The sequence below is a fragment of the Amyelois transitella genome, chromosome 31 (genome assembly GCF_032362555.1).
Source record: "Amyelois transitella isolate CPQ chromosome 31, ilAmyTran1.1, whole genome shotgun sequence".
NCBI lineage: Eukaryota > Metazoa > Arthropoda > Insecta > Lepidoptera > Pyralidae > Amyelois > Amyelois transitella.
Genome location: NC_083534.1, coordinates 1704060 through 1722908, shown reverse-complemented (window position 1 = coordinate 1722908; position 18849 = coordinate 1704060). Strand labels below are relative to the sequence as shown.

At 36.3% G+C, this 18849-nt stretch overlaps 1 protein-coding gene and 1 pseudogene across 1 annotated transcript; both read right to left on the bottom strand.

The window, feature by feature from the left end:
• Positions 1-3487: 3487 nt before the first annotated feature.
• Positions 3488-8043, bottom strand: LOC106137514 (putative nuclease HARBI1; annotated as a pseudogene).
• LOC132903887 (uncharacterized) lies at positions 4829-7593 on the bottom strand. Its single transcript, XM_060953346.1, has 2 exons — positions 7340-7593; positions 4829-7136 (listed from the first exon to the last, which is right to left on the bottom strand). Exon 2 carries the CDS (start codon positions 7116-7118, stop codon positions 5124-5126), a length of 1995 nt encoding a protein of 664 aa, XP_060809329.1. The 5' UTR covers positions 7119-7136; positions 7340-7593; the 3' UTR covers positions 4829-5123.
• Positions 8044-18849: the final 10806 nt, after the last annotated feature.

Sequence of the window (18849 nt, the reverse complement as noted above, 5' to 3'; positions counted from 1 at the left end):
TATAACAAGAAGAAAATTTAAAGATTTATAGAGTTTAGAACTAAAACTAAAAAACTATATAAAACTCAAAAACTCGCCTTAAATTTTATGGGAATATCACTTCTGCGAGAAGGTGCCTTTAAGTATGAGGAAAGCAGCTCCACAAGCTCCAAAAAAATTTCTTTTGTTATGCGATAGTTTGCCACAAATTCTTCATCGCCAATTTCTATAGCTGCTGCACAATAACGAGCTATTTGCGTTCTTCTTCTTTGGCGTGCGTCAACTCTCTCAGCTTCATCCAATAAATTTAATTGTGCTGCAAGACGAGCCATCCTGCTATCAATCCACAAAACAGAAAGTTGTAGACAAAAAATTGCAAATATTTCCAGCACTTTCACTCACGAAGAAAGATTATTGTATCTCAAAGCATTATTGATAAAGAAACTTACCGATTTTCTATAATTTAATCTTTAAAACACACTTTTGATTTCATTGAAGAAGCGTCTTGTGAATCGAGTGATTTGACGTAAGTTTTCGATTTAAACATGAGCATAACTGGATCTCGATAGTGTCGAGAGTAAGGACATAACGGCGGTTTTCGATTTCAAGTAGATTCATAGGTCAATAGGTCAATTCGACCACAACTCGATTGGCGCTTCAGTATTTTTCCAGAGTACCAAATTACTGATTTTCGATGTCGACTCGATTTTGATCGTATTTCGACTGCGTCAAGAGTAACCCTGCAGTTAGGCACTTTCACGTATTTTTTTTATATTTATTGTAAAGAACACATATTTAAATGAGTAATAAATAACAAATGGCTCAAATTTTTTAGCGCAAGTAGGACAGAAATCAACTGTATGTTCACCACAAATGGGAACTTTGCAACTGTTGCATTGGTTCTTTGTCATACGCCTGTTTTTGTACGAACACAAACTGCAGCTCTTTCTTTCTTTTTTCGTGGACACACTTTCAGATGCCAGAGAAGTTGGAGAATAAGATGGAGTAGAAAGTTGACCTTCTTCTTGTTCTACAATGCGCTTTTCATGCTTCATACTCAAGACATCTCTATTTTTTCTTTTACATTTCTAGGCATTGTCGGTATTTCAAGTCGCTGTTTTAGCCACGGTTCAACAAGCTATTCATGCAGTTTTTTCATATACCCCCTTCGTGAAAGTGGTTTACCTCCAGATTCCAAGACATTATGGCAATAGATGATGTAAGAGTTAATATTCGCTATATTGAGCATATCATAGAAAATATACATGGGCCAACGGTTGGTCTTACGGTTGCATGACATATGTGCACACATTTGATCAAATGTGTCCACTCCTCCTTTTGTGGAATTATAAAATTCTATCATAGCGGGCTTTTTTGTTGTTGGGTTCACTGTACTCTCTTCGTCACATGAGGACAACAAATATACCATCTTGCTTGGTTTCGGTTTGAAGGATAAAAGTGTTAATGGCCGTCGTAACAGATCGCCTCGCCGATCTCTCATACAAATCACGAGCCGCAGAGCCGAAATAGAGAAGAGAAATACTAATCTCTCGGGACAACTGGTGGTGGAGATCCGAGAAATCAAACAAATATTACTATTGTATTTTAACTGCATCATTTATTAAAATCTATAACACACTTTTATAATAGAAATTAAATAGTTACTAAATTGGATACTAAACTATTAATGTAATTAAAATTTATAACAATGCTGCCAAACTTAAATTTTATCTAATGAAACATAAAATGTATCCTCATTTTTTTTACCTTTAGAAATACGCAATTAGGTTAAAGTGGACTTAAAACCTTATGAATGTAATATACATTATAATTAATAATTTTTACTTAAAAACTTCACTAATATTTTATAACAACGGGACATCCCACAGTCGACGAATGAGATCATTCCGAATAGCTAAACCCTGTTAAGTGCTTGGTTGTTTTGGCTGCTACTCGCAGTATCTTCAGCGAGGTTGGTAGGCTGTATTTGAGCTTCTTGAGAGCTGTCTGCATCACTCAATGCTGGTGCTGTAAGGTTTGCTTTATTGCAAATATTGTGTAAAATGACACAAGCATTAACGATAGACGCAGCAACTTGGGTTTTATAATGTAAAACTCTGTAGGTCAAGAGGCAATGAAAACGTGACTTTAGGAGGCCAATAGTTCTTTCAATTACGTTCCTGGCTCGAATATATATATTAGTGTAGTGGCCTTCCGGGGTTTCAGGGAGAGCATTTACCACTGGTGTCATAAGAAACTTCCTCAGTGGATAGACAGAATCACCTGTTAAAAATTTTTTTTTGGAATAAAGATTTATCATAATATACTTTTATTATTTTTTTTATTTCGAATCACCCAGTTGAATGTAGCCGTTCGGAAAGAGACTCTGCTTCGTAAAGGAAAAAGATGTAATATTTTTTTTTTTTTAATTAAAATATATTATGTACACACATGACATACGTTACTTGGGGATAACGCAGCTTTCTAGCATTAAAAGAATTTTTATAATTGGACCCGTAGTTTTCGAGCTTATTCATGTAAAAACAATCATATCTTTCCATTTTATAACATTGTAAAGAAAAATATCATAATAACATTAAGAAACAGTCATCACACCACCAGCCTCGTCACTAGTATTCGTTATAGGTAGATTAAAATATGGACATCCTGCAACTGCTAAATTTTTCATGGAGGCCTGCGATAAGATATTATGTGAGTACTAACTAGAACGAAATTTGTTTCCATTTGGTGGGCTATATGCCTGCTTTTGATACAGAGTACCGTATAAAATATATTTCATAAGAAAATTAATAAGTATCAAAACAAAATTTCAGAAAAAAGGCTTATTCATAGTATGTTTTCTATGAGTTTTTTGACAAAAGTACATGAATCAATCACCTATTCCAATCACTGCACATCATGCTAGGGCATATCAGCCAAAATAGAAATTGTGAATAATGTGGTGATCGGAATAATCAGTCACAACAACAGTTAGAGAGGAAAATTTTAATAACTTCATTGGATCCAAAATAAATAGATTGATACATTATTTACGAGTACCATTGCAAATACTGTTGAGATAGCATCATCTCTCTATGTATATTTAAAGTTTTATTGAATGCACTCTCTTCAAAGTGCATTGAGCACACATAAATATTTTTTGTTCCCGGCCAGGTATTTTCTATGCCAATCATTTGTAGCCATCCCCTTCGCCGAGATTCGTTCCTTGGTAAACTAAATCGAGAAAAAATGCAATAGCATAACTTGGACCCTAATTTATCGATAAGATTCTATGTTCGATGTTGTTCGACACTAGCACCCGTGTTTATGTGTTTCGTGTGAATGAAATATAGACAATATTACAATTTTCTGAAGCTCACAACTAAGAAGATTAAAATTAAGCAGTTAACTGTTAAATCAATAGCATAGAGTAGTAGTATAAATGTATAAAATATAACAATATTAATATGATACTTATATCTTTATTAATTTGTTCTTCTCCTCGTCCACAACATATTCACTATGCGTTGCCGGGCTTCAACTCCTGCGCAGTTCCAGCGTGGCTCCAGCGCTGTGCGCGTGCGCAGCGGCGCTTGGCGCGGGCTCCAACGATGGCTGCTGCGCGGTGCCGGATGACAGCGAGGGGTTAACTTCGCTGGGGGAGGGGATGCGTGCTGTGTTACACATATTATGTAGCACACAACATGCGTTAATTATTTTTGAAACCATGTTTGGTTTATAATGAAGCACCCTATGCTTCAGCAAACACCGCCAGCGTGCCTTTAATAACCCTATCGTTCGTTCCACTCTGTTACCAGCTGAACAGTGTATTTCTGTATGGAATTCCTCTGGAGAACCAGCTGCACCATTGACAATTGGTGTCATCATGTACTCTCTTTGTGCATACCCCGAGTCACCCAAATGCAAATATGAACAAGATGTCATTATTTAAGTTCAGCTTAGTACCTAGGCTGGGCACCTACGCTTAACAGCTGAGGTAGCATCTAGATAAATATTCTGATGAAACTTTTCCAGTCATAGAAATAAAAAATGTAAATAAATAATAAAAATAAACACTTACCTAACAAACACACTGTCTCCCCCTTGGTTCACTAAATCAATTAGGTGATTTTTGATCGCATGTTGGTTAAAGATGTGTGAATCATGGGTAGCACTACCAAAACATGCATCTACACTTATAATATATTTAGATCAAAATCACATATCTGAAACAATTAAAAAATTAATATATCTTTTAACAGTGGCAACCTACTTATACATTCACAAATTACTTCATTTGGTAAGGTATAGTTAATTGAAATGATCATACAATTTGCACATTTCTGGAATGGTAGTGTTTTCGGTTGAAATACCAATCCTCATTTTCTGACGGTCTTACCACGGCCACGTGTGTTCCATCTACGCAACCAATAACACCGGGTATTCCATATTTTTCGTAGAATCTAAAAGTTAAAAAAAAAATTATGAATTGTAATATGTATTATAAAATGTATGTCCTACAAACATTTTCCTATAAGAAAATTTCATTGTAACTACTTACTTCATCTTTATAGCATTCCGTTCATTAACATTAGTAGGGAACTTTATATATTTTTGTAGAATTATTATTTGGTTGAACGCATCGGTCACCTCTTTGATACACCTTGACACTAGGGATTGCAATCCCGCAGCTCATTCAATCCCGCGGGATTGATATGCGGGATTGATCAATCCCGCGCAAGATCCCGCGGGATCCCGCATCTTTGAAATTATGTTATAAAATCGAATTGAAACTACAGGTTTTTATTTAAATAATCAAGTTTTATTACGAGTAATTAAACATGTCTCACATTATGCAACAAAAATTATTTGTTTTCGAACAAAATAACAATTAAATTATATAATTAAGTACGAGTAATTTAGTAATCAGTCTTACTAATCTTAGCTTTTAAATGTTTGGCATTAAAGTTTTGTTTAATTATACCCTTACATCTAACAACAGTTTTATACTATTTTGTTATTCAGTCTTATTCATAATAATGACTAAAGAAATCACAACTAAGTAATCAACAACAACAAAAACAATAACTACTAATCATTGTCAAATCACAACTTTCTCTTATCTAAATAACTAAATGGTATTATTACGACTGTGACTTTTGAAAATACGCTCTTAAAAAGCAAATGGCATTTATAGTATCATCTCCAAGCCTGCTTCTGAGTGAACTACAAATATATCCTGATGCCGAAAACGCTCTCTCGGCTTCTACGCTAGTAGGCTGAACAGTCATGATATATTCATAGGCGAGCGTCAGGTACTCTCCTCTGATACCATCGGACTCAAAACATGCCATTTCTTTCTTCAAAATTTTTTCATAATCCTTTTGCTTATTGTCTGGTCTTTTCTTAAATATTTCTTTTTCTTGTTGAAGCTGTTTTTCTAATTCTTCTTTTAGCGTAAGTGTAGAAGCTGTGTCAGTTACAGTTACGGATGTTCCAGCTATAGATGTATTTTCGAAGACGTCACCTGCATACATTTCATCGTCTTCAACAGTACTGACTCTCTCTAATATTTTCTTTATTTCTTGGCGTATTGCAGCTTTTTTTGGCATGAAGAATGTTTGAGTACGATCTGTATTTTTGGCTTCTTGGTCGTACTTTTTCGGATTTTGTAAATAAATTAAAACTCCTGTCAAGTTAGTGCGGCGTTCTTTAATACGTTCATGTAGACTCTGAGTTAACTGGTTACTCAACACCGTATTTTTTTGTTGCAATTTATCCAAAATAAATTGAAATGTTGTGTCCGCAGTTATAAGCGTTGACTCTCGCCTACACAGTGCCTCAACTCCCAATTTAAAAGGCTGCAAGCTGGCAATGAGATCATTGATTTTGAACCACTCATTATCGCTGAATTTAATTTCAGATTCAATATCGATTAATGCCTTATCGATACAATTCTTTAAGTTATAGAATCGTTCTAACATATTTAAAAGACTATTCCAGCGAGTCCGGCAGTCTAATATCAATGCCAATTCTTTTTTAGGGCCTTCTTGTTCCTTTACATATTTTTGTAAAAAGACGTCATTTTTAGTTGGTGACCGTTTAAAAATCTTGACCACTTTTCGCACTTTCTTCAATAAATTGTCATATGTAGAAGTCATTTCAAGTGGTGGTGAATTTATATTTACAGTTACGCCCTGTTCATTCGCGTCCATATCATCGTCGTCATCATTATCAGACTCCGTCGCAATTGAGGCTGCTGGGCATTCTGGTATTGGTGAATTGCTTTTCTTATACAGTGTATCAACTACCACTAGCTGCAAGCCGTGTGTAAAACAAAGCTGCTGGGAACAACGCAAAAGCTTGCCAACCTTCACCATCACACTAGCGCCGTCCGTTGTACATGCAATAATATCTGTGTCTAAGTCTAGACCAAAACTCGCTAGGCGTTCTTTTACCAAGCTAATGCAATGTTCTGCGGTAGCCGAGCCTTGTATACGTACCAAACCCAGATTGAAATGATTTTCTTTCTGGTGAACGTTGATATTTAAGTATCGATGATTTTTTTGTGACGTCCATTCGTCAAATGTGAGTGAAAATCTCTGTTTTCCTTTCTTGAGACGTTCAAATTCTATAATCATGTCAGCTTTGACTGTGTTGCTAAAGTTTGTTACGATAGATCTTATCGTATTTGGCGAGTTAGGTAATTTGTTTCCACTTTTAGAAAATAAATCTCTTAAATCCGAAGATGTGCAAAAGGAACTTAAGGTGAATCCGTCTTTACATACCATCCTAGAGATCGTTTTGTCCATGGAGTTTTCTTTGATAACAAAACTGTCCAAAGTTTTGGGTTTCTTCTTTGGTATAACTGGTAAGGATTTTTCTCCAGTCTCATCGTTTCGAGAATTGATATCGATATTGTGTTTAGTCTTTAAATGTATTTTTAAGCCTTTGGTAGAACGTTGACTAATTTTTAGTTCATCTGAACACATAAGACATTTGCCACCTTTGTCACTTTTCTTGAAATAACGCCACAGACCTATACCAATTTGGGTGCCGACGCTGCCGGCGCTGCCGTCGCCATCACCGTCGCCTTTATTCTCTCTCTCGAAATTCTCAGTTTCATTGGACTTGGACATGATTCATTCACTCGTTACCTGGAAATATGTTTTTAATAAAGTCTAATGTATAACTATTATCATCGATAACAAATATTATGTGTTCATCAAAACAAAAATAACTTATACGTGAATATCCAACATTACATTATCATTACAACATTATATTGCTATTTACAGCATAATCTGCATTTGAAAGAGCACAAAAAAAAAAACTAAATCAAAATTAATAATATACTTACGTTGAACGCACGCTGGACCGTAGTACGAAAACACTGTCACCTACAGACACGACGCGTGCGAGTGACTGCACGAACCGACACGAAGTCCCCCGCCAACCTCCGCCACTGTGCGAAACGGCAACGTCGCACTCGCGCTACTCGCTTTCTTACGCGAAACTACAAGAACGTTTTAGCGGAAAATTGTAATTAGCGCCATCCGCGGATCCGCGTTTTAAAGGTGCGGGATCCAGAACATTAATAAGTGGTGCGGGATCCCGCGGGAATGCTGGATCCCGTTTTGCGAGATTGCAATCACTACTTGACAGTGACTGCTGTGACATTGCAGTACCATAGTTCCTTCCTACGATACGTTGATAACTGCCTGTTGCATAAAAAGAGAGAGCAACCAATCTCTATAACAAGAAGAAAATTTAAAGATTTATAGATTTTAGAACTAAAACTAAAAAGCTATATAGAACTCAAAAACTCGCCTTAAATTTTATGGGAATATCACTTCTGCGAGAAGGTGCCTTTAAGTATGAGGAAAGCACCTCCACAAGCTCCAAAAAAATTTCTTTTGTTATGCGATAGTTTGCCACAAATTCTTCATCGCCAATTTCTATAGCTTTTGCACAATAACGAGCTATTTGCGTTCTTCTTCTTTGGCGTGCGTCAACTCTCTCAGCTTCATCCAATAAATTTAATTGTGCTGCAAGACGAGCCATCCTGCTATCAATCCACAAAACAGAAAGTTGTAGACAAAAAATTGCAAATATTTCCAGCACTTTCACTCAAGAAGAAAGATAACTGTATCTCAAAGCATTATTGTTAAAGAAACTTACCTATTTTTTATAATTTAATCTTTAAAACACACTTTTGATTTCATTAAAGAAGCGTCTTGTGAATCGAGTGATTTGACGTAAGTTTTCGATTTAAACATGAGCATAACTGGATCTCGATAGTGTCGAGAGTAAGGACATAACGGCGGTTTTCGATTTTAAGTACTTCACTATTCGACCACAACTCGATTGGCGCTTCAGTCGTTTTCCAGAGCACCAAATTACTGATTCTCGATGTCGACTCGATTTTGATCGTATCTCAACCGCGTCAAGAGTAACCCTGCAGTTAGGCATTTTCACGTATTTTTTTTTGTTTTTTTTTTATATTTATTGTAAAGAACATTAACAAATGGTTCAATTTTTTTTAGCGCAAGTAGTAATTTGGCAACTGTTGCATTGGTTCTTAGTCATACGCCTCTGTAGGATTGTATGATAATGTATGTGATATTTAATAAAAAGATATTGTTCGCTCCAGAGTTTATTGTTTAAAAGCACAAATAAACATACAAGTTTTAATTACAAAGATACACGACCGTACAGTAAAATCAATAATTGGAACTAGCTAACTAACGCTGCGCGTCTGCCTAGGACGCTGCATCAGCAAAACGTTAGGGAACGTTAGGGTCGCTACAGCCTCTTTTGAACGAATAAAAACTGCAGCTCTTTCTTTTCTTCGTGGACATACTTTCAGACGCCAGAGAAATTTCAGAATAAGATGGAATAGAAAGTTGACCTTTTTGTTCTACAATGCGCTTTTCATGCTTCAAACCCAAGACATCTCTATTTTTTCTTTTACATTTCTAGGCATTGTCGGTATTTCAAGTCGCTGTTTTAGCCACGGTTCAACAAGCTGTTCATGCAGTTTTTTCATATACCCCCTTCGTGAAAGTGGTTTACCTCCAGATACCAAGACATTATGGCAATAGATGATGTAAGAGTTAATATTCGCTATATTGAGCATATCATAGAAAATGCACATGGGTCAACAAGGCCAGGTTGGTCTTACGGTTGCATGGCATATGTGCACACATTTGATGAAATGTGTCCACTCCTCCTTTTGTGGAATTATAAAATTCTATCATAGCCGGCTTTTTCGTTGTTGGGTTCAATGTACCCTCTTCGTCACATGAGGACAACAAATATACCATCTTGCTTGGTTTTGGTTTGAAGGATAAAAGTGTTAATGGCCGTCGTAACAGATGCAGAGCCGAAATAGAGAAGAGAAATACTAATCTCTCTGGACAACTGGTGGCGGAGATCCGAGAAATCAAACAAATATTACTATCTAGGTTTTTATATTTGTATTTTAACTGCAGCATTTATTAAAATCTATATAACACACTTTTATAACAGAAATTAAATAGTTACTAAATTGGATACTAAACTATTAATGTAATTAAATTTTATAACAATGCTGCCAAAGTTAAACAAATTTTATCTTATAAAACATAAAATTTATCCTCATTTTTTTAACCTTTAGAAATACAAGTAAAAGTGGACTTAAAACCTTATGTAGGTATGTAATATATATTATAATTAATAATTTTTACTTAATAACTTTACTAATATATCAGGAACGCCGGACATCCCACAGTCGACGAATGAGATCATTCCGAATAGCTACACCCTGTTGAAGTGCTTGGTTGTTTTGGCTGCTACTCGCAGTATCTTCAGCGAGGTTGGTAGGCTGTATTTGAGCTTCTTGATAGCTGTCTGCATCACTCAATGCTGGCGCTGTAAGGTTTGCTTTATTGCAAATTCTGTGTAAAATGACACAAGCATTAACGATAGATGCAGCAACTTGGGGTTTATAATGTAAAACTCTGTAGGTCAAGAGGCAATGAAAACGTGACTTTAGGAGGCCAATAGTTCTCTCAATTACATTCCTGGCTCGAACATGTATTTTAGTGTAGTGGCCTCCCGGGGTTTTAGGGAGAGCATTTACCACTGGTGTCATAAAAACATCCTCAGTGGATAGCCAGAATCACCTGTAAAAAAACTTTTTTTGTAATAAAGATTCTTCATAATATACTTTTTTTTAATTTATTTTAATTTCGAATCACCCAGTTGAATGTAGCCGTTCGGAAAGAGACTGCTTCGTAAAGGAAAAAGATGTGATATTTTTTTTTAAATGTTAAAAATATATTGTAGTATGAATCTACCTGTTCGCGCCCAATACGAGTAACCGAACGCAATGCCGGGGAAGTGACAAGAAGAACGCGGCGTCATCCGGCCACGCGACCCTGGGGACGCCAAATATACAAGCACGCCGTGTGCGCACGCTGTCGTCGCTGGGCGGAATGGGGCCGAGGTAGGGTCGCGTGGCCGGATGACGCCGCGTCCCCCGCTCCTCGTCACTTCCCCGGCATTGCGTTCCGTTCACACACAGCTACATAAGTTTAAAGTTTGGATGGACTAGTTTTTAGCCAAGCCAGAACAACAGAAGAGTCAGTCCAGAAGGTAATACGATGAATGGGTTTTCGAAGTGCTGAGCGCACAGTGTCGCATAAGCGACCAGCTAGTAAGGCACCACATAACTCTAGAAATACTTGTTGTTTTCAAAGGAGATAAGCGAGATCGCGCGCATAAGAGTTTGGCGGAGGACTCGCAAGTTGAACTGATGATGTTGGCATAGATGCAAGCACCATATGCAACTTGTGAGGCATCACTGAAGCAGTAAAGCTCAATGTATGACGAGGTATGTGGCACCACGTTCCTACGGAAGTCAATCCGGCTGATCTAGCATCACGAGGACGAGACCCACAACTCATACATCCATCCAAGCTATGGTGGCATGGACCTCCCTTCATTTTACTACCGGAGTCCGAGTGGCCCAAAAGTGGTTAGCAAAAGACAAAGAAATATATAACATTCCCGAGTCAAAGATAACTTCATTACACATAACTACAAAATCAGTCTCTTCCACCATAGATTTTCTATTTTATTTCGATCTTCGTGGCTTCTTGGGAAAACTATATATTTTTCTCTCATTTCCATGGAATTAATGCATGCAGTCACCTGATCAATTGCTTTTGATACAGTCTGTTGAGCCAAGGAATGCCCACCTATATCACCTATAGGTCTCTGGTAAGATCCAGTCGCAAAAAAAGATAAAGCAGTTAAAACCTAAAACAAAATAGATTTACCTATGTTATTGATTTGCTTGCAAAAAGTAAATTACGAATGCACAAATCGGTATAAGCAGGCACTTACTTTTGTCTCTACAGATAAATCGGTAGCTCTTTTAGCGATGTTCATCATATTCTTCACAATCTCTTCACAAAGTTTTCTCACTAAATTTTTTGACAGTTGATATCGTTATATAAACTCCGTATCTTCCCAATCAAAGGGATTAACCCTCTATCACTCAAAAACATGTTTTTTTTTCGTGGACGGGTGATTAACAAAAAAATAAAGACACTTGTGTTAACTTACTAAATGATACAATCAGAATTCCTTTCTCAGTTCTTCTTTAATAAATTACAATTATACATCTTTATACTTCTTGTAGCTCGAGTTCCCTTTTTTTTTCAATGACACCGAAAAACGCGGCTACTCAACGTCAAAAAGCCAAAATCAGTATTGCCAACACATGACAATAAAATACTATTTTTTTAAATGTTAACACTTGTTTCAGGATTTTTAATTATTTATAAAGAAAAATACAGAAATAGGGAGTGTTGCCTTCCGTCAACATTGAGCCGTAATCTCAAAAACTATGTATGTATAGTGTACAAGTGGACATTAGGAAAGGTGGAAGTTTCTGAAGCAGTTTTTTGTTTTAGGCTCTTTTCATTCTGCAGCGTGTCGCAATTTGTATGAAGCTTCTTAGTGGCTTTCATTGTGCCGCGTCTTGCCGGTAGCGTTTTTCTGCATGCCCGAAATGCTTGACCGGCGGCGCCCGCGCGCCCCGCGTCAGCCGGTCGGCGCGCGGGCCAGTGCTGCATTGTAAGCTTTCACTGTCGGACATGCGCGTGTGAGTCTTATGTATAATCATGGCGGCAACTGATAATCAGATTGAAAAATTTAATTTCATCTCGCAATTGTGAATACAGTGTTACCACCACTCAACAAACGCTCCGAAGTTAAAGGATGCATGAATAGCTTTCCTTGTCGACTGGTACGGCGTTTTTTGTTTTGATGATAAGGTAAAGTCACCTAATTCCGCGGTATTTTCACCTGAAGTTAAGTGAACATTAAAATTTAAGTATCTAATGTGCTCTTTTGAAGATTTGGTTATATTTATCAGCAGTATTATTTATCTTACTTTTGAAATAAATCTACAATTGGTCAGTAAACAAATAGTATAAATGTGAAATAATGTAAAAATATAAATAATTCCAAAGACCCTAATTCCGATTTAAAAATCCTAATTCCGATGGATTTTGTTCCTAAATACAGAGTGTCCAAAAATCAAGTCTTTTATTTTGAAATCAGTCTTATTGTTGGTACATGATTAATATCTAGATATTAATAATTCAAACATAAACATTAATAATACTTATGGCTAAATACCAATCTCGTATAAAATTAAAAATATAATCAACTTCAGCACAACATTTTTTTTTGTTCTATAATACATACATACATACATACATAAAATCACGCCTCTTTCCCGGAGGGGTAGGCAGAGACTACCTCTTTCCACTTGCCACGATCTCTGCATACTTCTTTCGCTTCGTCCACATTCATAACTCTCTTCATACAAGCTCGGCGGTTTCGGGTACTTTTGACCTGACCCTTTACCAGGACGTCCTTAATTTGATCAAGATACGTTCGTCTAGGTCTTCCCACTCCGACCTTTCCCTCCACACTCTCCTTGTATATCTGCTTAGTCAACCTGCTTTCATTCATCCTCTCCACATGACCGAACCATCTTAACATACCCTTTTCTATTCCTGTAACTACATCTTCTTTCACATCACAACATTCCCTTATCACGCTGTTCCTTATCCTGTCACTCAATTTCACACCCATCATACTCCTTAACGCTCTCATTTCCACTGCATTTATTCTGCTTTCATGCTTCTTTTGCCATACCCAACTTTCACTCCCATACATTAATGTCGGGACCAACACGCCCCTGTGCACAGCCAGTCGAGCCTTTTTGGATAGTTTCTGACTGCTCATAAAGGCATGCAAAGCTCCATTCACCATGTTCCCCGCGTTCACTCTCCTTTCAATATCACTATCATACTTGCCATCTGATGTAAACTTTGATCCTAGATATACAAACTCTTTCACTTGCTCCACTTTTTCTCCTCCAATCAAAATATTACATGCTGTCATTTCTTTCTCCATTTCAAAAACCAGTGTTTTAGTTTTACTTACGTTCACTTTCATTCCTTTCTCTTTTAAAGCTTCATGCATACAGTTTACCATCTCCTGTAACTCCTCCGCTGATGACGCCAGTATAACCTGATCGTCGGCATAGAGCAGACATTTGACGAGTAACTCATTCATCCTTAATCCACTTTTAGACTCTTTCAAATCTGTCAAACAGCTATCCATAAATAGGTTGAACAGCCACGGTGACGCAACACATCCTTGCCTAACGCCTTTCTCAATCTTAAACCACTCAGTGTGCGCTCCGTTTATCCTGACACAAGCACTCGAATCCTCATATAAGGATTTCAGTGCTCGTATTAAGAGACTGCTCACCCCATGCATAGAAAGTGCTGACCACAATTCATTCCTCTCAACTCTGTCATAGGCCTTTTCCAGATCTACGAATGTGCAATAGACTTTTTGACTCTTGGCCAAAAACTTTTCGGCTATGCACCGCAAGGAAAAGACCTGATCAGTACATCCCATTCCCTTTCGAAATCCCGCTTGAGCATCCCATATTTTGTCATCAGTTTCATTCCTGACTCTATTAATCAATACCTTAGCATACAATTTGCCGACGACGCTAAGCAGGCTTATACCACGATAATTTTTGCAGTCCAGCTGTGACCCTTTTCCTTTGTAAAGTGGCACGATAACAGCCTTACACCAATCTTTTGGTACTCGGCCGCTTCTCCAACACAAATTGAAAAGGCAGTACAACTGACTAGCTACTACGCCTTTTCCTGCTTTAAGCATCTCGACCGACACTCTATCACACCCAGCAGCCTTTCTATAATCCTATAATAAAAAGTAATAATTTTTAATAATCATATCAAAAATAACATCTAACTTTTCCTTATTATTAATGAGATCAAAAACTAGGTTACAAACTAGTTGTTAAGTAATAAGGCCCATTATTTCTAATTAAAAATAATAATTTCGACAATAAGCAAACAATAATAGACTTTTACAATAAAGCCGGTTTTGAAACTCATACTAAAAAGTTACGTTTTAGTATGATATATATAATCAGTTATTTTTGTTTATCAGTTTAAGTTTGGTATGGCTGGTACCGACTTCAAGCATAAAATAATATTTTTAACTTTTTAATATGCGTTTCTACACCGGAGGTATGATATAGTACCAGAGAATGATGAGAAGTATAAAAAAGCACACACTGCTTATCCAAATAAGAACTTTCTCCAAAAAAATTAATAAAAATGAGCTATGTTGAATTCTCCGATGAAGATTCACCGAACAAGTCGGTATAGGTTTTTTTAATACCAAGAACTTTTTTCCTTGTGATAGTCAAGGTCACATCTTCATTGTCGTCAGAGGATGGTATTTGTATCCTGTCACCTTCTATATTTGCCTCGTTTTCTTGATCTTCTTTAATTTTTTCAAGAACGTTTGATTTTTCTAATGTAATTCTATTTTTTTTGTGACTTATTTTTTGTTTGTTTTTATTCTGCATTTTGAGTTTTTCTAATTTCTTTTCTTCTTGTTTCTTTAATCTCTCTGCACGTCTTTTGAGTACTCTATCATTTTTTTCTCTCTTTTCTATTTCAACTCTACGTTGATATTCTATAAATTCGTTTGCAACTGCAACTGTTGGGGTGAGTTTTTTAGTTTGTTTAGTTGATGTTTTCTTTGGAGACTTTGGAAAGTAAAAAGCAGTTTTAAAAGGAGTTGGGAAGTTAAGTTTCTTATCGGAAGTAGAGTTATCAACTTCTAGCTTATCAGTCGAAAACTTAGGGTCAACAGAATTGAAAATATCCAGTGCTCGATCACTGCTTGACTGCCGTGAGCTTGCCCTGGATGATGGAATTTTTTGTGAATTGGAACGACAAGCCTGCAATACAACTTCATTAGTTATTTTGTCAGAAGAAGTTTCTTTCAGTACTACAATATCTTTTATCTGTTCAGACCGTTCTGTATTAACATGATCAAAAATATCTAACGCTTGGTCACTGCTTGATCGTCGTGAATTTGCTCTGGATATATTAAGAGTCTTGGAACAACAAGGTTGTAATAAATAATCATCTACATGCTCAAGTGAGCTTTTCTTTTGCAAAACACTTCCAGAATCAAATGAACTGCGTCTAGAATTTTCATCTTGTGGCGTCAATGGTCGATTATTACCTCGTTGATTAATACCAATGCTCATGATAGATTCAGGATTAGGGCTCAAGGGAAGTATGACACTGCCATTCGAAGCTATTTCCATATTCAAAACAACATCTGACACATCACAATCTTGTATATTATTCAAAATTGTTGTGTCATTGAAAATAGTAGAGAGATTCGATTCTTCGTCTTGAATTTTCTTCCAAAATTCAAATAAACATCTATATTTTTCCTCACCTTTCCACACACTTCCTGAACTAACAAAGTATTCAAGTATTTCCGGGTCCAGCCGTTTCTCAAACTCCTTAATAAAATTATTAGATTGTTTTGTAGATGGTTCCTGTGCAATAATTACAGCGGTATCCGTTTCTTGCGGCATAACTTTAGAAAAATCAATATTATTGACATTAAACGGAAAAATTCCAGCGCTTTTAAAGCTATTTTTTATTGTTTCTACTTTAAGACTTTTATCGAAACATTTTTGTACTTCTTTTGCGAAATCTGTGCGTTTTAATTTGGCGTAATTGTTATTTACCCTGAATTCATGAACAATTTCCTTCCACGTACCCTTAACAGGTCGAAAAACTCCAACGTCTAGTGGTTGAAGGATATGCGTCGAGTTCGGTAGTAGTGCAACAAGTATAATTCCCTTTTCTTTACAAAAAAGACTCAATGGCAAGGAAATGTGCGAGGTGTGCCCATCCATAAAGAGAACAACAGGCATTGTTATTTTGTTTTCAAGTAACCATTTATAAAAAACATTTGCCACATATTCATAGAAAGCCTCCATGTTCATCCACCCTGATTCCGTGCATCCTATACCCCATGTAGGTGGGACTGTTAGGGATAAGTTTTTTGGCAGGCGTTTGTATGGATACAGCACCATAGTTGGAGCGATTTTGCCACTGGCAGAAACATTTACTAAGACGGTCAAACATTCTTTTTCGTCGTTAGCAACTCGATTATACACTCTCTTGCTCCCTTTTTTGACTAATACGTCTTTTTCTTTGGGACACAGATAAATAGCAGTTTCGTCGCAGTTAAAAACTCTTGACTCATCGTTAAGTACACTTAATAAATTATTGGTCTCAAAATAGTTATTGACTCTATCAAACCAATTGCGCACATCTTGTTCAGTTACTTTATTACGATGAGTAGGTAATGCTTGTGCTACTCTTTTTGCAACAGTCGGATGTCTTGATAAGAAACCGGTAAACCAATGTTTACCTGGGATACCATCTTTAAAAGTGTTCGGTCTTTTTAAATTTTCGACCAACTTGGCTACTCCTTGTGTTCTTTGGTAACTGGAAAACCTTGTTTTCCTAGATAATGAATCCAGTCAACAATTTTTGTTTCTTCCGCTTTTGAAAGTATTGTTTTTCTACCGGGAATGTCACCGCAATATTTTTTATCACGTTTATCGCGCAATGTCGTCTCTGGAATATTATAATCTCGAGAAACTTTATAGACGCTGCTGCCATTATTGATTTCCGTGATAGCATTTTGAAGATCTTTTTTTGTGTATTTTTTTCTTGGGTTCATTATTCTATAACAAAACAATTAAGATTAAATATTAAAATTACGTAAGTAAATCTGAAAAGAATGATTTATCAAAATTAATCTAAAGGGTCCCTAGATGTATGGATGGTTTAGTGCTTTATAAACGAGAAAAGTTAGATAAGGAACACACTGTATTTTTCTTGTATCGATACCACGGAATTAAGTGTTCATATAACCTTATTCCGTTCTAAATACATCGGATTTGTGTTTTAATACTCTCAAACAAGTTTTTTAATTCCGAGTGATATAAAATAAAATATTTGTCAATATACCAATACTTAGTTAAATGCTATCGATATATATTACATTAAAAATATAAAGCATAAATAAAATTCAATCAGAACACACCAATAATCTAATAATATCACTGTTGCTTTTCGAACCAAGAAAACAATAAAGTACCTAAAAAGGTATTATTTAGGTTATTATATTTAACAAATGTAACGTCAAAGTGTACATCGGAAATACATTTTTACAACTATTGGTTATTTAAGAGATTACTACTAAAATATTAATTTCTTAATCACAATAGTGAACTCAAAATTTAAAAAAAACGTAACCCTCTTCGATTTCCTAATCCCGTGGTGTACATCGGCAATTAGGAACCTACTGAATTATTGGAAACCTAATGCCGCGGTATTTTAAAATCTAATTTTCTCATGAATTTCAGAACAAATACTCAAAATCTAAAAGGTTTATATATTTTAAATACCCCTTTTAATATTCCTACATAAACAAAAAAGTCACAGATCGTAAAATTCACAAATTAAACGCTATTTAAAAAAATGTAGTACTCACGTAAATTAGGTTCGAAATACAAGAAGCGCGCTTCCGGGTCAGCTGCTGGCGTCGAACTAACCGATTATTTTAAATTGTGCACACACTATGGCAATAATTTGCACACATAAACATGAGTCAATATATTCTTAACTGAATAACGTATTTTGCGGTCAAAGTGAACTTGTAAAATTGAATGAAAATACCGTTATTCTAAATACATCGCAATTACCTGCCAGTTTTGGAACCCCTCGGAATTGAGTGACTTTACCTTACAATGCAGTAATCAAAATTATGGTTTTTTAATAACTGTTTCCATGATTGATAAAAATTCGTGACTTTACACGTCCAGCCCTGTTCGAGTGCACACGCGAAACTGTGAAATGCCGTTCGGACCGGTCGCGCCACGCGCGACCGGCGACACGCTGCAGAATGAAAAGAGCCTGTGGAACATAATGCGACTTCACATTTTTCGTATAAATTGTGTGTAAATCCACTGCACTTTGGAAACTTGCATCTGATTTTTTTATCAGACCATTGTGGCCAGTGGCCAATCTGATCTTGACGTACTGCAACTGGAGGTACGTACTGAGCAGGTCCTTTGTGTTTTTTTGCCTGGATTTCATTTTCTAGCGAACGACGAACAACTGTATCTTATAGATGCTCATGATGCTGTCAATGAGGTCGACCCCGCCCACGATTATATTCTCCAACAATATTTGGTCTTTTTTACTCACATAATACTAGAGTTTTGGGCTTTAAACCGTCGTGTCTTCTTCCACCTTGTTAATATAGCGCGCCAATATTTTTTAAGAGGTGCGAAAAAAGCTATGTCTAAGGGTTGTAGTAAATGTGTTGTTTTTGGAGGGAGGCATACAAATATAATATTGAGTTTTTGAC

Excerpts from the sequence above, each read along its gene's own strand:
- LOC132903887 (XM_060953346.1), bottom strand. The coding sequence starts at position 7,118 with ATGTCCAAGTCCAATGAAACTGAGAATTTCGAGAGAGAGAATAAAGGC.